This window comes from Dipodomys merriami, unplaced genomic scaffold, assembly GCF_024711535.1.
Source record: "Dipodomys merriami isolate MVZ:Mamm:240054 unplaced genomic scaffold, mDipMer1.0.p SCAF_9, whole genome shotgun sequence".
Lineage (NCBI taxonomy): Eukaryota > Metazoa > Chordata > Mammalia > Rodentia > Heteromyidae > Dipodomys > Dipodomys merriami.
This window is the reverse complement of record NW_027206512.1, coordinates 37352388-37367451: the sequence shown is the minus strand read 5'-3', so window position 1 is coordinate 37367451 and position 15064 is coordinate 37352388. Positions and strand designations below refer to the sequence as shown.

The following is a 15064-nucleotide window of genomic DNA, read 5'->3' as shown; positions in this document are numbered from 1 at the left end:
ATAAATGTTCGTGTTATCTGTTCCTCCAGGACTGGCCTTTTCAATAAGGTTGGAGTCATAGGTTCTGACACCTATGAGCCCATAGGCAGGAAAGGTCCTCCTCTTTGATTCTAAGTTTTAAAATGTCTGGGAGAGGTGCCAATGGGCTCAAATAGACTCCTGGGCTTATTGAGGAGTAGTGGAGGGAGGAAAGGATTCCTAACTGGGAGTCTTGTCACAGTTCTGTTTGGTAAAAAATAGGATGAGCAATTCCATCCAAAAGAAGAGGCAGTCCTTTCCAGCGAATGAGAAGCTACACAGAAACAGCTCCTGATAGCTCCCCATTGCACCCCCCACTCCGCCTCTGGATCTTTGTTTCCTCATCTATGAAGTGAGAGAATGTGCTGAGCTCACCTCTGAGGTTTCTGAGCCCCAACATTCCGTTCCCTTTTGTCCTGGGGTTCTGGTTCTGCTGTCAAATTCTGTTCCAGTGCAGAAGGCGACACGTGGAGAAAGACATGACTGTGGGCAGCCTCAGTCAGGAAAGAGTTGATGGAGGTGAGCTGGGAGGGCCAGGAATGGCCTTTGAGGCTGGCTGGGGAGCAGGCCAGGGTGGTGTCAAGCTATTGTTCTCTTTCTGTCTCTCAGATATATTTGTAAGGAGTAATATCTTAACTCATCTCTCTCCCCATCCCCCCCTTTTTTTTAGCTTATCCAAGAACAGCAAGGCAGTCATCCACAAGTCTCTGAGGGCATGAGGCATTGGACAGGTAGGTCTCTATAAAGGGCATGTTAGTCAAAACAGGTCTTGCTTACCTTGGGTTCTGTCTGTGTTCTAGGGCTGTGTGGGAGAAATGCTTGCCGGTTTGTAACATGTACTAAGGGTGTAGATAAGTCAGATTTCTGTTGCAGCCTCCCCCCTCCCCTGCAAACCAACAAACAAAAAAGAGAATACATGATATAACAAAGAGAAAGGATTCATTTTGGCCCACAGTTTCAGTGATTCTAGCCCATGGCCAATCAGCTCCATGGCTTTGGGCCTCGGGGGAGGCAGTACATGGTAGTGGGAGCATGGGGTGGTGCTGAAGCACCCACATTACAAGCCAGGGAGGAAAATGAGGACAGGAAGAAACAGAGGTCTTATAATCCCCTTCAAGGGCATTTCCCCAATGACCTCAGGGACCTCTTTCCGGGATTCACCTCACCAAGTTTCTACTACCTTGGATCCCAAGCCTTTAACACATAGGCTGAGGGGGGGATTGGGAGGGGGAGGGAAGAGGTGGAAGAGAGGGAGAAATTCCAGATCTAAACAGCAAAGAGGCTCAGGAAAGGAGGCAAAGAACTGTTTTCATTGCATGAGATGTTAAAAAAAAAAAAGCATGAGGCTCTTACCCATGTAATCTTCTTCAGGATCTTGGGAATACAAAACTCTTGGCCACTTATCAATTCCCTCTTCCAGTTCTTCAGGCTATCCCTCTGTGGTTTGCTTTTCAGAATGTGGTTCAAGTTTATTTCAATTTTATGCAGCTTGTGAACAGAGTTAGGACCAAACAGTACAATTTGCCCTCTCTCACTGAGGACAGGCCTATAAATGGGAATAGTCTTTCAGGGACAGTCAGGGACAGACCCAACCTGTAGAGCCAGGACACCAGGACCCATAGCAAGGGCCCTGCGTGACTGCAGCAAGGAGTTGGGACAGGGGGACAGCTTTTGAAGGGCATGTGGAAGATGTGAGCAAGAGTTCTGAGCTGTGTCCCGGGGCACAGGGAAGCCAGGGGCTTCCAGTGACCACAGTGCCCAGCATGTGGGCCTGTTTTTGGATCCTCTCATATGCTTAACAAGGAAGGGTGATTAAAGGCCCAAGCTCTGTAACTGGACAATTGTGATTCACATTGACACTAATGATGGGCAGAGAAAATAGATTTGTCTTGGCCTCAAGGACTGTGCAAAGTGGGACTGCTTACTAGGCTAGAAAAATAGACACAGATCCAAATGAACGGACTTGAAGAGTGTGTTGGGGTGGGGGCCTGGAGCAAGCCAACAAGCCTCTGTTCCATGCCATACAAAGGAGCAATGTAACACAATGATTAAAAATACAAATTTGAGGCAAGCCTGCTTGGGTTTAACTATCTCAGCTCCATACTTTGTGTGACTTTGGGCAAATTATTTACTCACTTGTGCTTAAGCCTCCTCACCTGAAAATAAAGCCTTTCCTGCCTGGACTGGCTTCCAACCAGGATCCTCAGATATCAGCCTCCTAAGTAGTTACGATTACAAGTGTGAACCACGGGTGCCAGGCTGTAAAATGTGTTTTACAGAAGTACATACTTGGGATGATTAGAAGGGCTGAATGAATTAACTTGTGTTTTCAGCTGGTACAGAGTGAGTAGAACCTTAGTGCTTGCCAGTATTTCTAGTCTCCAGTAGCCCTGGGCTCAAAATATTGCCCTGAGCAACAGTTTGCTTTGGGAATGAAGATTTTGAACATACTAAAGTGGTGGTGATAGGCTTTTAAAGCAAAAAGAAGAAGAAGAAGAAGAAGAAGAAGAAGAAGAAGAAGAAGAAGAAGAAGAAGAAGAAGAAGAAGAAGAAGAAGAAGAAGAAGAAGAAGATTTTGAGTTGGAGGGATGAGCAGTAAAACACAAATAGCTGTGGCTCAAGGTTATACCTTCTGTGTAATTTACCAGCCTGAGCTAGAGGCAGGACAACAGGAGGTTTAAGACACAAGGGGAACTGCTCTATCTGGAGCTCAGGTGTTCAGGGATCAGGGGACACCACCATTCAATGAAAGAGAAGGCATAGGGAGATAGTGGTGAGGAAACCTACAGCCAGTGGGCAGAAAAGCAAGTTTGTTGAGGACCCACTTTGGAACTGGAAGAAACATCTAGAAAGAGATGAAGTTTATTCTTGGCATTTCTGTCAAGAAAGAGCATGTCTCCTCTTGGGCTCCATGTGTAGTCCTTCATCGTGCTCTGGAGATGCAGCCCAAAGCGTGGTCTTCCTTGCTCTACCTCTGCTCCCTAGTCTGGAACCAGCTCCCCTGCCAAATTCTCAGATATCAGCAGATATAAGAATCTCATGCCTACAGAACTCTACTGATAGTTGACTAAAGCCTCAGAATTTTAAATGGAAATACCTGTTAACTTGAATGTCCCATCTAGGAACTCTTACTGTAGGAGGAGCAGGAACAGCCCACCCAACCACCCCTACGTGAAGAATAATAGCACTATTATTTTCAATGAGTTTTTTTTGTTATGGTTATTATTGTTTTTGTGCTGGCACTAGGGCTTGAACTAAGTGTCTGGGAACTGTCCATTACCTTTTTTGCTCAAGGCTGATGCGCTACCACTTGAGCCACAGCTCTTTGGTGGTTAATTGGAGATAGAGACTCATGGGTTTTCCTGTTAGGTATGGCTTTGAACTGTGAGTCGTAGATCTCAGCCCCCTGACAAGTATTGCAGGCTTGAGCCACTAGTGAGATGGTCTTCCCTGGTAGCCCAGGCTTTGCCTGGAATTTCCTATGTACAACTCAGGCTGGCCACAAACTCAGGATATTCCTCCTGAGTGTTGAGAGGTCAGATGTATGTCACTACACTCATCTTTTCAATGAAACTTAAGGAGATCAGTGACCTCCAATGATGGGGCACTGTTTAACCTATCCTGGCTAAGGCAGGGAGCATTGAGGTTAGTTGAAAGAAGACTTTTTTTTTCCAGCTAGGGGTGTGTGTGTGTGTGTGTGTGTGTGTGTGCATGTACAGGCTTGGATAGGTACATTTATATGTGCTTCTAGATTCTTTTTCAATTTTGGACCTGTCCATTTTCCGTAGGTACTTGAATGTGTGGCTTTCTTCACCAACACGGCTTTCTAGAACAGGAAGTTCTTGCTTCCATACTATGTTACCACCACCAAGGAAGTGAACATATAATTTTCAGAACTCATGTCCTCCTCTTCTCTCCCCTTGTTCCTACTGCTGTCTGTCTCCCCTATCCATTCTCCCAGAATGCTCCACTCCACGATAATGAGATGCTCAGCTGCCGTGCAGCTACCGTCATGTGGAGATGGATGGGGTCTCCCGTACTGCCCTGAGAGGGATGTTAAAAAGACATTGTACTCATGAAAGCAGGCTACAGAAGGCAGGAGAAATGAAGAGACTGACAATACACAGAAGCCATTGTCCAAGTAAAATGGTTATTCTTTCTGCTCATCTCCTGCTAGCTGAAGTAATTGAAGCAATGCTATATTTATGGAAGTCACCATAAAGGGCAGGCATTGTTTAGATTCAATTGGAAAATTCTACCTTTTGAGATTGAATTAAATGCAGCATCATTAGGACTTGATTAGCTCAATGTAGAATAAGATGGAAAAACCCAATACAGAGAACATGTGGTAATGAATGAATACATTTTTATTCAAATGCTGTTAATTCCCTAGGCAGGTGTGATTTCCATAAAGTAAAAGGCCCTGGGTAAAAAGAAAAAGAGTCAATTTATGCATCTTATATCTGTGTTGGAGAAAAAGACTGGCAAAAAAGATTTATTAATGCTTCCTTTGCAGTTGTATGTTGAGAAATCATGGGAGTTAGAAATAGTTTTTAAAACAAATGAAATTTCCCTTGTAGCTACTAGAGGCAAAAAGAAGCTCATTGCTAAAGAAAATTAAAATTGATATACTGATTTGAAGTCTAATTGGAAAATTTTTAGTTTTTTTAATATTATAAAGAGGGATCTAAGATGGCTGCTTCATAAGGGAAGAAGCAGTTTTCTAGAAGATTAAAAATACAGATTCATTTTTACTTAATCCTGTTCCTAAACAGGGAAATTAGCCAACTGTACCTGAGTTAGGCTCACAAGGAAATAATGATGTTCCATAACAGAGTCAAAACATTTATTTGAGATTCCCTCTTTTACTCTTAGGATTGTACATATTTTATCTTTTTGGACCCTTATTCATCCTCTGAAATATCACTTTGAAGGAACTGAAGCCCAGACAAGTTGAGATTGGGTCTTATTATGCAGCCCAGGCTGGCTTCAAATTCTCCATCTTCCTCCCTCTGCCACCTGAGTGCAGGGATAGCCACAGGAATTCTTCTGTGTCTATCTAAACTCCCAATATCAATCAATTTTAATTAAGGTCCTGTTCAAAGAGTTTGAATATTGTCGAGTTAATATTAGCTGCACTTTTTTTTCTATGCAAAGTCTCACATCTAGCTTCAAGCTAAGCTAGTTTCACATTAATGAAGGATGCTTTTGTATCCTAACTTTATAAATTCACTAAATCCTAGAAGCAGGGAAGAAAGGAAGCCAAGTCATAAAGCACAGTGACTGTACAACCCAGGATTAGTTTACAGGAAAAGAAGGATGTGGGATGACAAACCGGCTGTGATGAGGAACGTAATGGGGAGCAGAGTATACGCAACAGTACGTTTAACAACTGCATGATTTGTGTGGGATTAATGAGACATCACTAGGGTCTGAGAATTCTAATCTGTCCACTCAATACTTTCCATTTACCGCTCGCTCACAGCATCCCTATGTGGCAGAGCTTATGATCTTCACTATTTTGTAAAAAAAAGGAGGAAAAAAAAGGCAAAAATACTCCCTAGGCTAAAAGCCCAGCCAAGAGTTGATTTAAGAAGCTTTCTGTCAATTTCACGTGTTAGTGTTTGTTTGTGACTTGGAGGAATGCTTCAATAGAGGCTGCTATAAAAGAAAGAAAGAAAGAAAGAAAGAAAGAAAGAAAGGAAGAAAGAAAGAAAGAAAGAAAGAAGAAAGAAAGAAAGAAAGAAAGGAAAGAAAGAAAGAAAGAAAGAAAGAAAGAAAGCAAGCAAGCAAGCAAGCAAGCAAGCAAGCAAGCAAGCAAGCAAGCTGGGTGCTGGTGGCTCACGCCTGTAATCCTAGCCTGAGTGGCTAAGATCTGAGGTTAAGATCTGAGGATCGTGGTTCAAAGCCAGCTCGGGCAGGAAAGTCCGTGAGACTCTTATCTCCAATAAACCATTAGAAAACTGGAAGTGGTGCTGTGGCTCAAGCGGTAGAGCACTAGCCTTGAACTGAAGAGCTGAGGGACAGCGCCCACACCCAGAGTTCAAGCCCCATGACCAAAAAAAAAAAGTCTTAGCTGGGTACCAGTGGCTCCCAACTGTAATCCTGGCTACTCAATATTCTTAGATTTGAGGATCATGGTTTGGAGGCAGCCCAGATAGGGAAATCAACCATCAAAAAGCTGGAAATGGAGCTATGAATCAAGTGGTGGAGCACTACCTTTGAGCAAATAAGCTCAGGGACAGTTCCCACGCCCTGAATTCAAGTCCCAGGACCAGCACACACACACACACACACACACACACACACACACACACACACACACACACTCTCACAAAGGAGTTCTATTAATATGCCCCCCCACTCCAGTAATTTATCAATTCAATAATGCTTAACTGTACTAGAAAGATTAGAAAGCAGTCATGTGCTTGTGCTTAAATTTCAGTTTTCTGACTTAGAGACAGGCAGGGAAAAAAGCAGGCCATGCCATGTTGTTAGTATGAGGATGTTAGTTAGGATGTCGTTGCTGGACAAGGACATATACCTCTGTTTCTTCACCTTGACCCTATAATTGTGACCTGTCTATATGCAGATTCTGAAAAGTGGAATCAACATTTTTAATCATTCTCATAGCATCTAGCAAGCAGCTATTTGCTTTTCTATGTATATGTATGAAAAGCATGTTGCAATGGCATTCTGTTATGAAAAGCTAGACAGATGAAGCAGTTTTTCAAATAGCATAGTCATTCCTCATTGGTTAAAAGGTTAATTCCAGTAAGACTGAAGGGGATTGCTCCTTTTCAGATGAAATATCAAAGTAGAGAATGTATCATATTCAGCAGAACCTCATTTCGTACCCTGGATAAATAATATCATTAAAACTACTACAAAGTAGAGAGTTCTGTTGAAATCAGGTCAAAAGCATTGATAAAGAAGGATCTGTAATCAGGAAGTAATCTTTCTGAGTCATCCTTTCCATAATAGAGTCATCTACAAAGGTACCTGAGAGTTCAGAAGTTGAAACCTGGTTGAAGAGTTTAGAAGTTTAAGCCAATTAACATCTGGGTTCTCTATCTTTTTAAATCACATTCACATCCATATCCTTATAAACAAATATCTGAAGTATGTGGGGGTATATATTAACTTGACTATAAGGAGAGACAATCATTTATGCTATTCTTTTCTTGCTTGAATTTTCCATACAAAGATCTAATCTAGGTTATGACTATTTCAAAATATATCTGATTAAAATTAATAGCCCTGTGCTATTAATCTTTACTCAGGAGGCTGAGACTGGGGATCCCGTGTTGAATCCAGTCAGGGCAGGAAACTATGTGAGACTCATCTCCATTAAACTACCAAAAAAGCCAGAGGTAGAGCTGTGGCTTAAGTGGTGGAACCATTAGCCTTGAGCAAAAGAAACTCAGGGACAGTGCCCAGGCCCTGAGTTCAAGCCCCAGGAGATGTGTGCATATGTGCATGCATGCATGCATGCGTGCACGCACACAAAATTAGAAAATTGCCCAACTAAATCAGGTAACACTTAATATGAAGTAATATGATTCAATATTACCCTAAGGCACTAACCAAGTAAAAAGAAATGGCATAGATGTATCTCCAAATATCTCTACCCATCTCTCCTAAGACACTCAATCATTAATTCCCCATCCTGAGATTTGAATATTAATACATAGAAATATAACATTATAAATGCACAGAAGTAGAATGTTACCAATGGGAAGAAAACTTAAACAGTGCACTGTAGATTGGGAAAAATTTCCTTAAGGGATTTCATAAAAAGGCCATATCCCAAATATGAACCAAAGACTTCAAATCAGAAAGGGGAGCATATTAGCTATGTTTGGAACTTGAGCTTGTAATATTTGAGCATATGTCCTGGGGACAGGGATTGACTGGGGAGTTGGGAACTTGAGTTTTTAATGTCTGCTTTGTTATTAACTCCAAGTGACTTGGATTATACATTTAATTCTTTTGAACTTCAAGTCTCATTTTAAAATGAGGAAGTTGGATTTGATCATCTCCAAAGTTGCTACCAGATATAAAATTTCACCTTAAGCAACTTTCAGTTCACATTTAGGAACAATGAACTAGGGCCTGCTATACTAGGAGGAAAAAGATAACTATAACAAGTTTCCTGACCTGAAAGGTTTATAATCCTGTGGATTACAATGACTTTAATATTTGTAGAGTATCATGTATTCATTTTATTATACTTTTTTATTACTCATAAAATATGAGGGGCAGAGATCTTAGCAGTTTGAACCTTGCATGTACGGCAGACCTATTATCGCCGTCTGGGCAAATTATTCTGTAGTTCATGTGAAAATAATTACACTGACCCAACTAACAGGTATATTGATATATAATGAAGATGGCATAGTCTATACAGCTTTAAGGAAATCATTTATGTGCCAAGGGTGTGCTGAGAGGGAAAAAGCAGCAGGCAGATGCTTCACAGAATTTAATTATACAATTATAAACTTTCATTTCAGTATATAAAGCAAATTGTGGACTAACTTTAGGAGTGTCATGAAGCAGTTCTCTTCTTGTGCGTTGAGAATAGTGTCTTAATCCTGAGACACCGTGATAAAAAAAAGTAACAACACTTCAACCATTATACATACAAATGCTACATACAAGAGATTAAAAACTTGTATAAAATACATTTTTGCTTCCTGGATGCAGATTGGGTTGCAAATACAAGTGGAATAAAGAATGCAGGAGCATCTTGATCTTGGAGTAAAAGCAGGTTTTCTTCTTAGGATCCCTTACTTACCATATTAAAGGTACCAGAAAGGGTGCTCTATGAAAGGTTCTTGTCTATGAAAGGCTCTGGTCTTGAGAAGATTTGCACTGGTCACTTCAGCTACAGTTCTGGGATTTTGGATTCGATCAGGTGATTCATAAATGTTTGGATGATCAAGGCGTCATGGAGATAAAATTACAAGGATTTAATTTATTAGGTGGAATTGGGGTCAGGAGGTATGAAGCATATTACAACCAAGGTGATGCAGAACATGACTGCTTTGACCTCTTGCTTTTAAATATCTTTTTAATTGTATCATTTATGTCCTGATTAAAAAAAATTCTGTGTGTGTGTGTGTGTGTGTGTGTGTGTGTGTGTGTGTGTGTGTGTGTGTGCGCGCTCGGTGATCATCTCAAAGTATTGGTTTCATATACTTAAAAGTCAGGGCAGAACTCATAAAAATGGTGCCAATTTTTTTCACCTAGGAAACTTAAGGATCAGTGTTCATCTCTATTAAGACCTTCCAAGGTCCCCCCCCCCTCCCTTTTTTTCCTCCTGACAGCTGCTGGGTGACAGTGACCTTAGGTTTTCTTGGATGAGCACAGCCCTGGGTGGGGGTGGGGGGGAGTCTTGATGCTATTTGGAGGCCTGAAAGAACTGTCTGAACAAGGCTTGTAGCACCCAGCCCGTTAACAGCCCGTTTGTGCCGTTAAAGGGGAAGAAAGGGAGAAATGATGTCTCTGGAAAAATAAATGCATTGCGAAACGGGGGAGATAGAAGCTGATCGTAGGAGAAACGTAATTGTTTCCCACTAGAAGGATCCACTGGAAATAAAGACGCAGCAATTCTTTCCCCAGTTCCTTGCTAGTAGGAAGCAGCTGGCAAGAGACTTCCCAGTCCAAGCTGAGTGCGGACAGAGCCGCGTGCGGGGCCTGCGGTGGGAGACGCGGGGCCAGCGGCCGAGACCCAGGTGCTTCGCGCCGGCGCTAGGGAGGGGCCGACTGCTTTACCCCCGGGAGTGAGATTCCAGCGAGCCCAGCACGTCCGCTCGCCCGCCCGCGTTCTGCGGGCAGCATTTCGCGTGCTTTGTTTCGGACGCCGTCACGTCTTCCTCGGTTGGTCCCCAGGTCCACCAATCCAAGTCGCCTCGGGGCGGAGCTTCAGGGTCAAGGTGGACCAATTCCCCAGCCTCGCCCCTACACGCGCTCTCGGACCCCGGGGATGAGTGACAGCAACCGGCTCCAACCTGCGGCTCGAGAGCGTGGCCTCCGCCGGGGGCGTGACCAAAACGAGGAGCTAGAACCAATCGTAGTGTACCTCGGGGGGCGGAGCCTGGTTGCCAGCTCCAGGCCGGCGCCACCGGCACTGCTTTCCACAAATGAGAGCCGAGCAGGGGCGGTCCCTCGGCCGAGCTCCAGCCAATGAGAAAGACGAGATGGGCGGTCCGGGAGCTATAGGTGGCCGGTCCTCAGCTCCAAGCCGAGGTGCGGAGAGCCGGTGGGGGAACCGCGAGGCAAGCGCGGGAGTCGGGGCGGCGAGCTGGGTGTGAGCTGCCCGAAAATGCACTCGGATGCCGCCGCTGTCAGTGAGTAGCGGAGGCTCAGCGGGCCGAACGATGGCCTGCACTCTCCCCTCGGTTCCCGCTGTCCCCGCCCCACGCCTCCGGTGTCCCGAAACCAGCCGGGAACCCCAGCCCGGGAACCACCCCTTCCCCTTCTGGGGCCGGGGCGGACGGTGACGCTGCGGGCGGGCGTGGGGGGGGGGGAGGGAGGGCGGAGGTGAAGGTGGTGGGGACGGGCTCCATTTCAGGGCCGGGGGGAGGGGGCGGGACGTGCGATGGAGGTCCCGGACCCCAGTGTCCGGGGTGAAGGGAGGTGGAGGCAGCTGCGGGCGCGGGCGAGCTGGGCCGGCTGTGGCCCCGGAGTGGGAGAGGAGGGAGGGAGGGAGGGAGGGAGGGAGCGAGAGCGCGGGGCGCAGGGGTGAGCGGTGCGGGCGGCCCTGTGAGGAAGGCGGGTGAGTGTGAGGGGAGCGAGCGCGGGGGCGGGGACAATGGGAAGAAGGAGTGGGTGGCGGGGGTGGGGGGAACAATGGGGTGCGGGAACGGGGCAGCGGCCGAGCCGGGGCAGTGGGGCGGGCGAGGGGGACCAGGGCTGATGTAACGGGAGGGCGAGGTAGTGTGGGGCACGGGGGCGCGACGGAATAGTTGGGGAGTCCGGGGTGCGGGAGGGGAATTGGAAGGGGTTGGGGACAGGTGTTGGGACGGTAGGGTGAGCCGGGGAGAAGATGGGAGGTGGTAGCACGGGGGCCGGGGGGGAGAGGAGACGGGGTGGGAGTGCAGAGCTAGTTCGGGAGGAAGGGGAGGTGGGGAGCGATTGAGGCACGGCCGTGCCCACACTCGTCCGCGCCGGGCTGGAGGTGTTGGACTGTGTGCTTGCGGGGAGGTGCTGACTCCCCAGTCGAGGCTGGATCGGCGGAAGGGGCAGCCCCGGGCCCCGGGGTGCGCGGAGGGGAGGAGGCGGGCTCCCAGGCCCCGGGGTGCGCGGTGGGGAGGGGGCGGGGCCGAGGCGAAGGGGACGGGGGGGGGGGGGGAGGTGTCCCGAGCTTGGAGCTTGGAGCTTGGCTGTGGCCGCGGCTCTCCCCGAGCGGCGGGAAGCGAGGTCAGTGTTGACCCGGGCGCGGGCTGCGGGACTGGGAGGCGGGGCAGGGACGCGGGCTGCGGATTTTCCACGGCCGTGACCGGAGGGGGCTCTGGCCCTGGAGCGTGGGTGGGTGGGGTGTTTGCGCAAGGGAGGTGTCAGGGTCTCAGGCGGACCGTGGGTTTGGCAGTCTGTGACGCAGTTGTCTAATTTCTGACCATCAGGTGTGGAGGATCTGGCCTGGAGATCCGCCTTGCTGTGGGGAGGGTTGGGCTGGAGGCACAGCGCAGGGCCTGGGGAGGGGGGGGGCGCGACCTCTCCCCAGAATACAGGGAGGGCGCTTTTGGGGTTTCCTTTAGGGTCTGGCTCCAGTCGCCGGTGTGAAGGGGAAAAGGCAGGCTCGTGGAATTCTGGGACTTGTAGTCCGGGCCGCGCCGGGCCGCGGTTGGGTTGGATGCACGTGGGTAACTGTGGAAACGAGTCCCACAATGCAGCGCGCTCCTCGGAGCCTCCCTGTCCTGCTAACTCGTGCTTTATTCTCGGGCTCCGGGGAAGCGACCCAGTCCTCCCGGGACTGTGCCAGCGTGAGAGGGAGAGCCCTGGCCAAGCCCTGCCCTTCCACACTTGGGTTCTTGATCGCCGAGTTAATTATTTCCCCCAGTATTTGGTGGCCTTGCAGAGTAAATGCTTAGTCTTGAACCTTGTAGCCCGTAGGTTGTCAAAAAATATTCAAGAAGTAGCACAAAATACTGTGCCAATCCAATGCACGAGCAGCGCCAGGTTGAAAGGTACAGCCTTATGTAAATAGGGGCATACAGCAGAGACAAATAAATCCTTTGTGAAGATAATATAAACCGTGTGTTGGGACTTCGTGGTCTGTTTGGATTGCCAAGAATAAGAGGTATCATACTTTTTTTTTTTTTAAAGTGAATCGAATCGTGGAAGCAGGTTAATAGAATTTGAATTTAAATTGTCCCAGTGAGAAAGCCAGCATGAAAATGTGATGTCTTCACCTTACAGAGAGGTGTGGAAAGGCATGAAACATTGCTGGCTTTTAGCTGTGGGCTGGACTTGCTTCTTTTGTTAGTATTCGGGACCTTCCCCTCAGTTTCTTGTTTATATTTATTTTTAAGGCAGTCCTGAGGTTTGAACTCAAGGCCTTGGAGTTTTCCCTGAACTTACTTTGTACATGGCTAGCACTCTACCACTTAAGCCACCACTTTACTTTTGGCTTTTTTGTTTGTTTGTTGGAGAAGAGTCTGACAGACTTCCTGCTTTGGATGGCTTTGAACCACGATCCTCAGATCTCAGCCTCCTGAGTGGTTAAGATTAGAGACCTGAGCCTGGTATTCCCTTCAGTCATCCAGCACATCTATTGCCATTTCCCTTTGCTGAAATAACTCCCAAATGTAGAGGGCCATAAGATTAGTTCAGAAATGATATTTTTATGTGACTTATCAGTTATTCTGAAACTTGTTAGTAGCATAGTTACTAGAAGCATATAATGCAATCTAAGTTTTTAAAAAAAACTTTTTGTATGATTATGAGTATATTGCATAATGATTCTTTTTGTAATATCTGAAAAAGCTGGTCAATGTATGATTTTTTTTAAGGGAAGTAATTTATATCCATTTATTTGATCACAAGCCTGTGGTGAATGTCCAAGAAACCCTTTGTAATATGTAAATATGTAATATGGGCATTCTTTTAAAAGCACAAATCCTGGGATTGGTCTCACAAAGAATAAAATAATGGTTTTGAAAAATACACAGGAGCTATCATTGCCTTCAAGAGTTACAGAAAATATTAGGCTAGTTGTATCTTTTCTTTTGTTCTGTAATACCCCAAAGGACAAGTGTCCTTTTTATACGTCAGCCATTTCCCTTTCCCCAAAGTCCTAGGCTGCTACAACAATGATCAGCTTATACATACTTTCTCCACTAGTTTTTAGACTTTTTGGGTTTTGATCCTTGGGGACTTTTAAATTCTTGTGAATTTAGCTACACCTTGAACAGATGTTGTATATATTTTATCTAGAACTTTTTTTTTATTATTGTAGAAATACCATACAGAGGGGTTACAATTACATGGGCAAGATAGTGAGTACATTTCTTATCAAGCATTGTTGCCTCCTCCTTTGTTTCCCCATACTATCCCTTCCTCTCTCCACCTCCCTACCCCCATATCTAGAACTTTTGACTTTTGTTGAGAAGGATTTTTAGGTAATCTTGTCCATAACTCGTTGGGCTGGTGGAGAAAGTCTGCCTCATCCTCCTCTCCTTTGGATCATCTGTACATTTAATCTCTCCCCTTCTCTGCTCCTGGCTCCAAGAAGTGCCTCTGCTGGTGCTAGATCACAGTTTTTAAATCTCATTTATCATTATCTCCTCTTTTGCAAGGCAAGCGCTGTACCACTGAGCCACCTTCCCAGCCCTCCTCTTTTGTTTTTTACATTAGCTCTTAATAATTTAGCTGTGTTCTTAATGTTGATGATTACATTGTTTTCACCTTAATCATTACTATTGTCATCATCTTAATAATTTTAACTAATAGTTAATGACTAATAGCCCAGCTAACTCTGCAGTATAAAAATCAGTCTGACAGAAACTGACCTAATGGTGAATTATATTATTGTTAGTTAGGGTACCTTTGGTTAGTTAGGGTACCTATTACTTTAGTCAACTAAAACTATTTAAGTGATAAGGCCTATTGTCCAGTAGCAGGAAGTTTAGAGATTGGCTGATGGAGCCACTTAATTTTGTCATTTTGTATTCTTAATAGTTTGGTTTTTGATAATCAGGCTTACTGCCTCATGTTTATAATGTGGTTGCAACATCATCAGACATCATGCCTATCTTACCTACATCAGAAAGCAGAGAGGAAGGGAACGTGTGTCCTTACAATTTCTTCTCATCTGAAAGGCCTCTTTTGCAGAGGCTCACTTGGAGACTTTTCTTTCAGTGTCAGTCTTACACCATTGCTGGTTGTGAGGAAAGCTGAGCAAGTGAAAGTCTGGCATTTCCAACTTTCATTGTAGGATGTGGCCTCTGCTAAAGTGGCAAAAGAATGAGGAGAGTGCTCTGGATTAGCAGTCTAGGGAAATAAGCCCTATGTAATTTAAACAAAGAGGAATCTGAGACTGATTTGGTTAATAAAATTGCAGTAACTTTAATGACATACATTGGGACCTTAGACATTTTTCTCATCCTCTCGCTGATTAGTAGCGAGGAGAGGCTCTGTCTCTTCCTACACCAGTCTCCTCTTTCTGTATCTATTGCCATTATCTTGAATAACCTAGTCTTCTGTTGGGACAACCAGCAATCCTTGTGCCAGGCTCATCCTTTACAACTTTGATCTTCTTTATCACCAATTGAATGCTCTTTGTTCTTAGGATTCTCCTACCTGCCCATGAACACTCAGGTGTTCACTTAAATATGAACAGAAGAAAAGTCCAGTGAGATTGCCAAGCCGCTGTACTGAGGCTCAGCTTCTTCTATTTGACCACTCCTTTTCCCCACCTGCCTTAATGTTGGCTGTGGAGCTTCTATTCTGTGCCCCCTGTGAAGAGCCACTGGGCTCTGTTCCCTCCCCTAGCTCTCTATAGTAAGGATAACTTCTGTTGCTCAGTTTCATGTTGCATAAT

General features: G+C 45.6%; 1 protein-coding gene across 6 annotated transcripts in view; it reads left to right on the top strand.

The window, feature by feature from the left end:
* The first annotated feature begins 463 nt into the window (after window positions 1-463).
* The window catches only part of Dcun1d4 (defective in cullin neddylation 1 domain containing 4), a 76655-nt gene continuing 62054 nt past the window's right edge, over window positions 464-15064 (top strand). For 2 of the 6 annotated variants that reach the window (XM_070013066.1, XM_070013064.1), the window contains exons 1-2: window positions 464-537; window positions 689-749. In XM_070013066.1, the coding sequence (XP_069869167.1) occupies window positions 532-537; window positions 689-749 (67 nt within the window). In that variant the 5' untranslated portion in view covers window positions 464-531. Of the gene's footprint in view, window positions 538-688; window positions 750-10258; window positions 10371-10779; window positions 10799-11421; window positions 11443-15064 lie in introns of those variants that run through there. The other 4 variants (XM_070013067.1, XM_070013065.1, XM_070013069.1 and 1 more) reach the window with 4 other exon arrangements.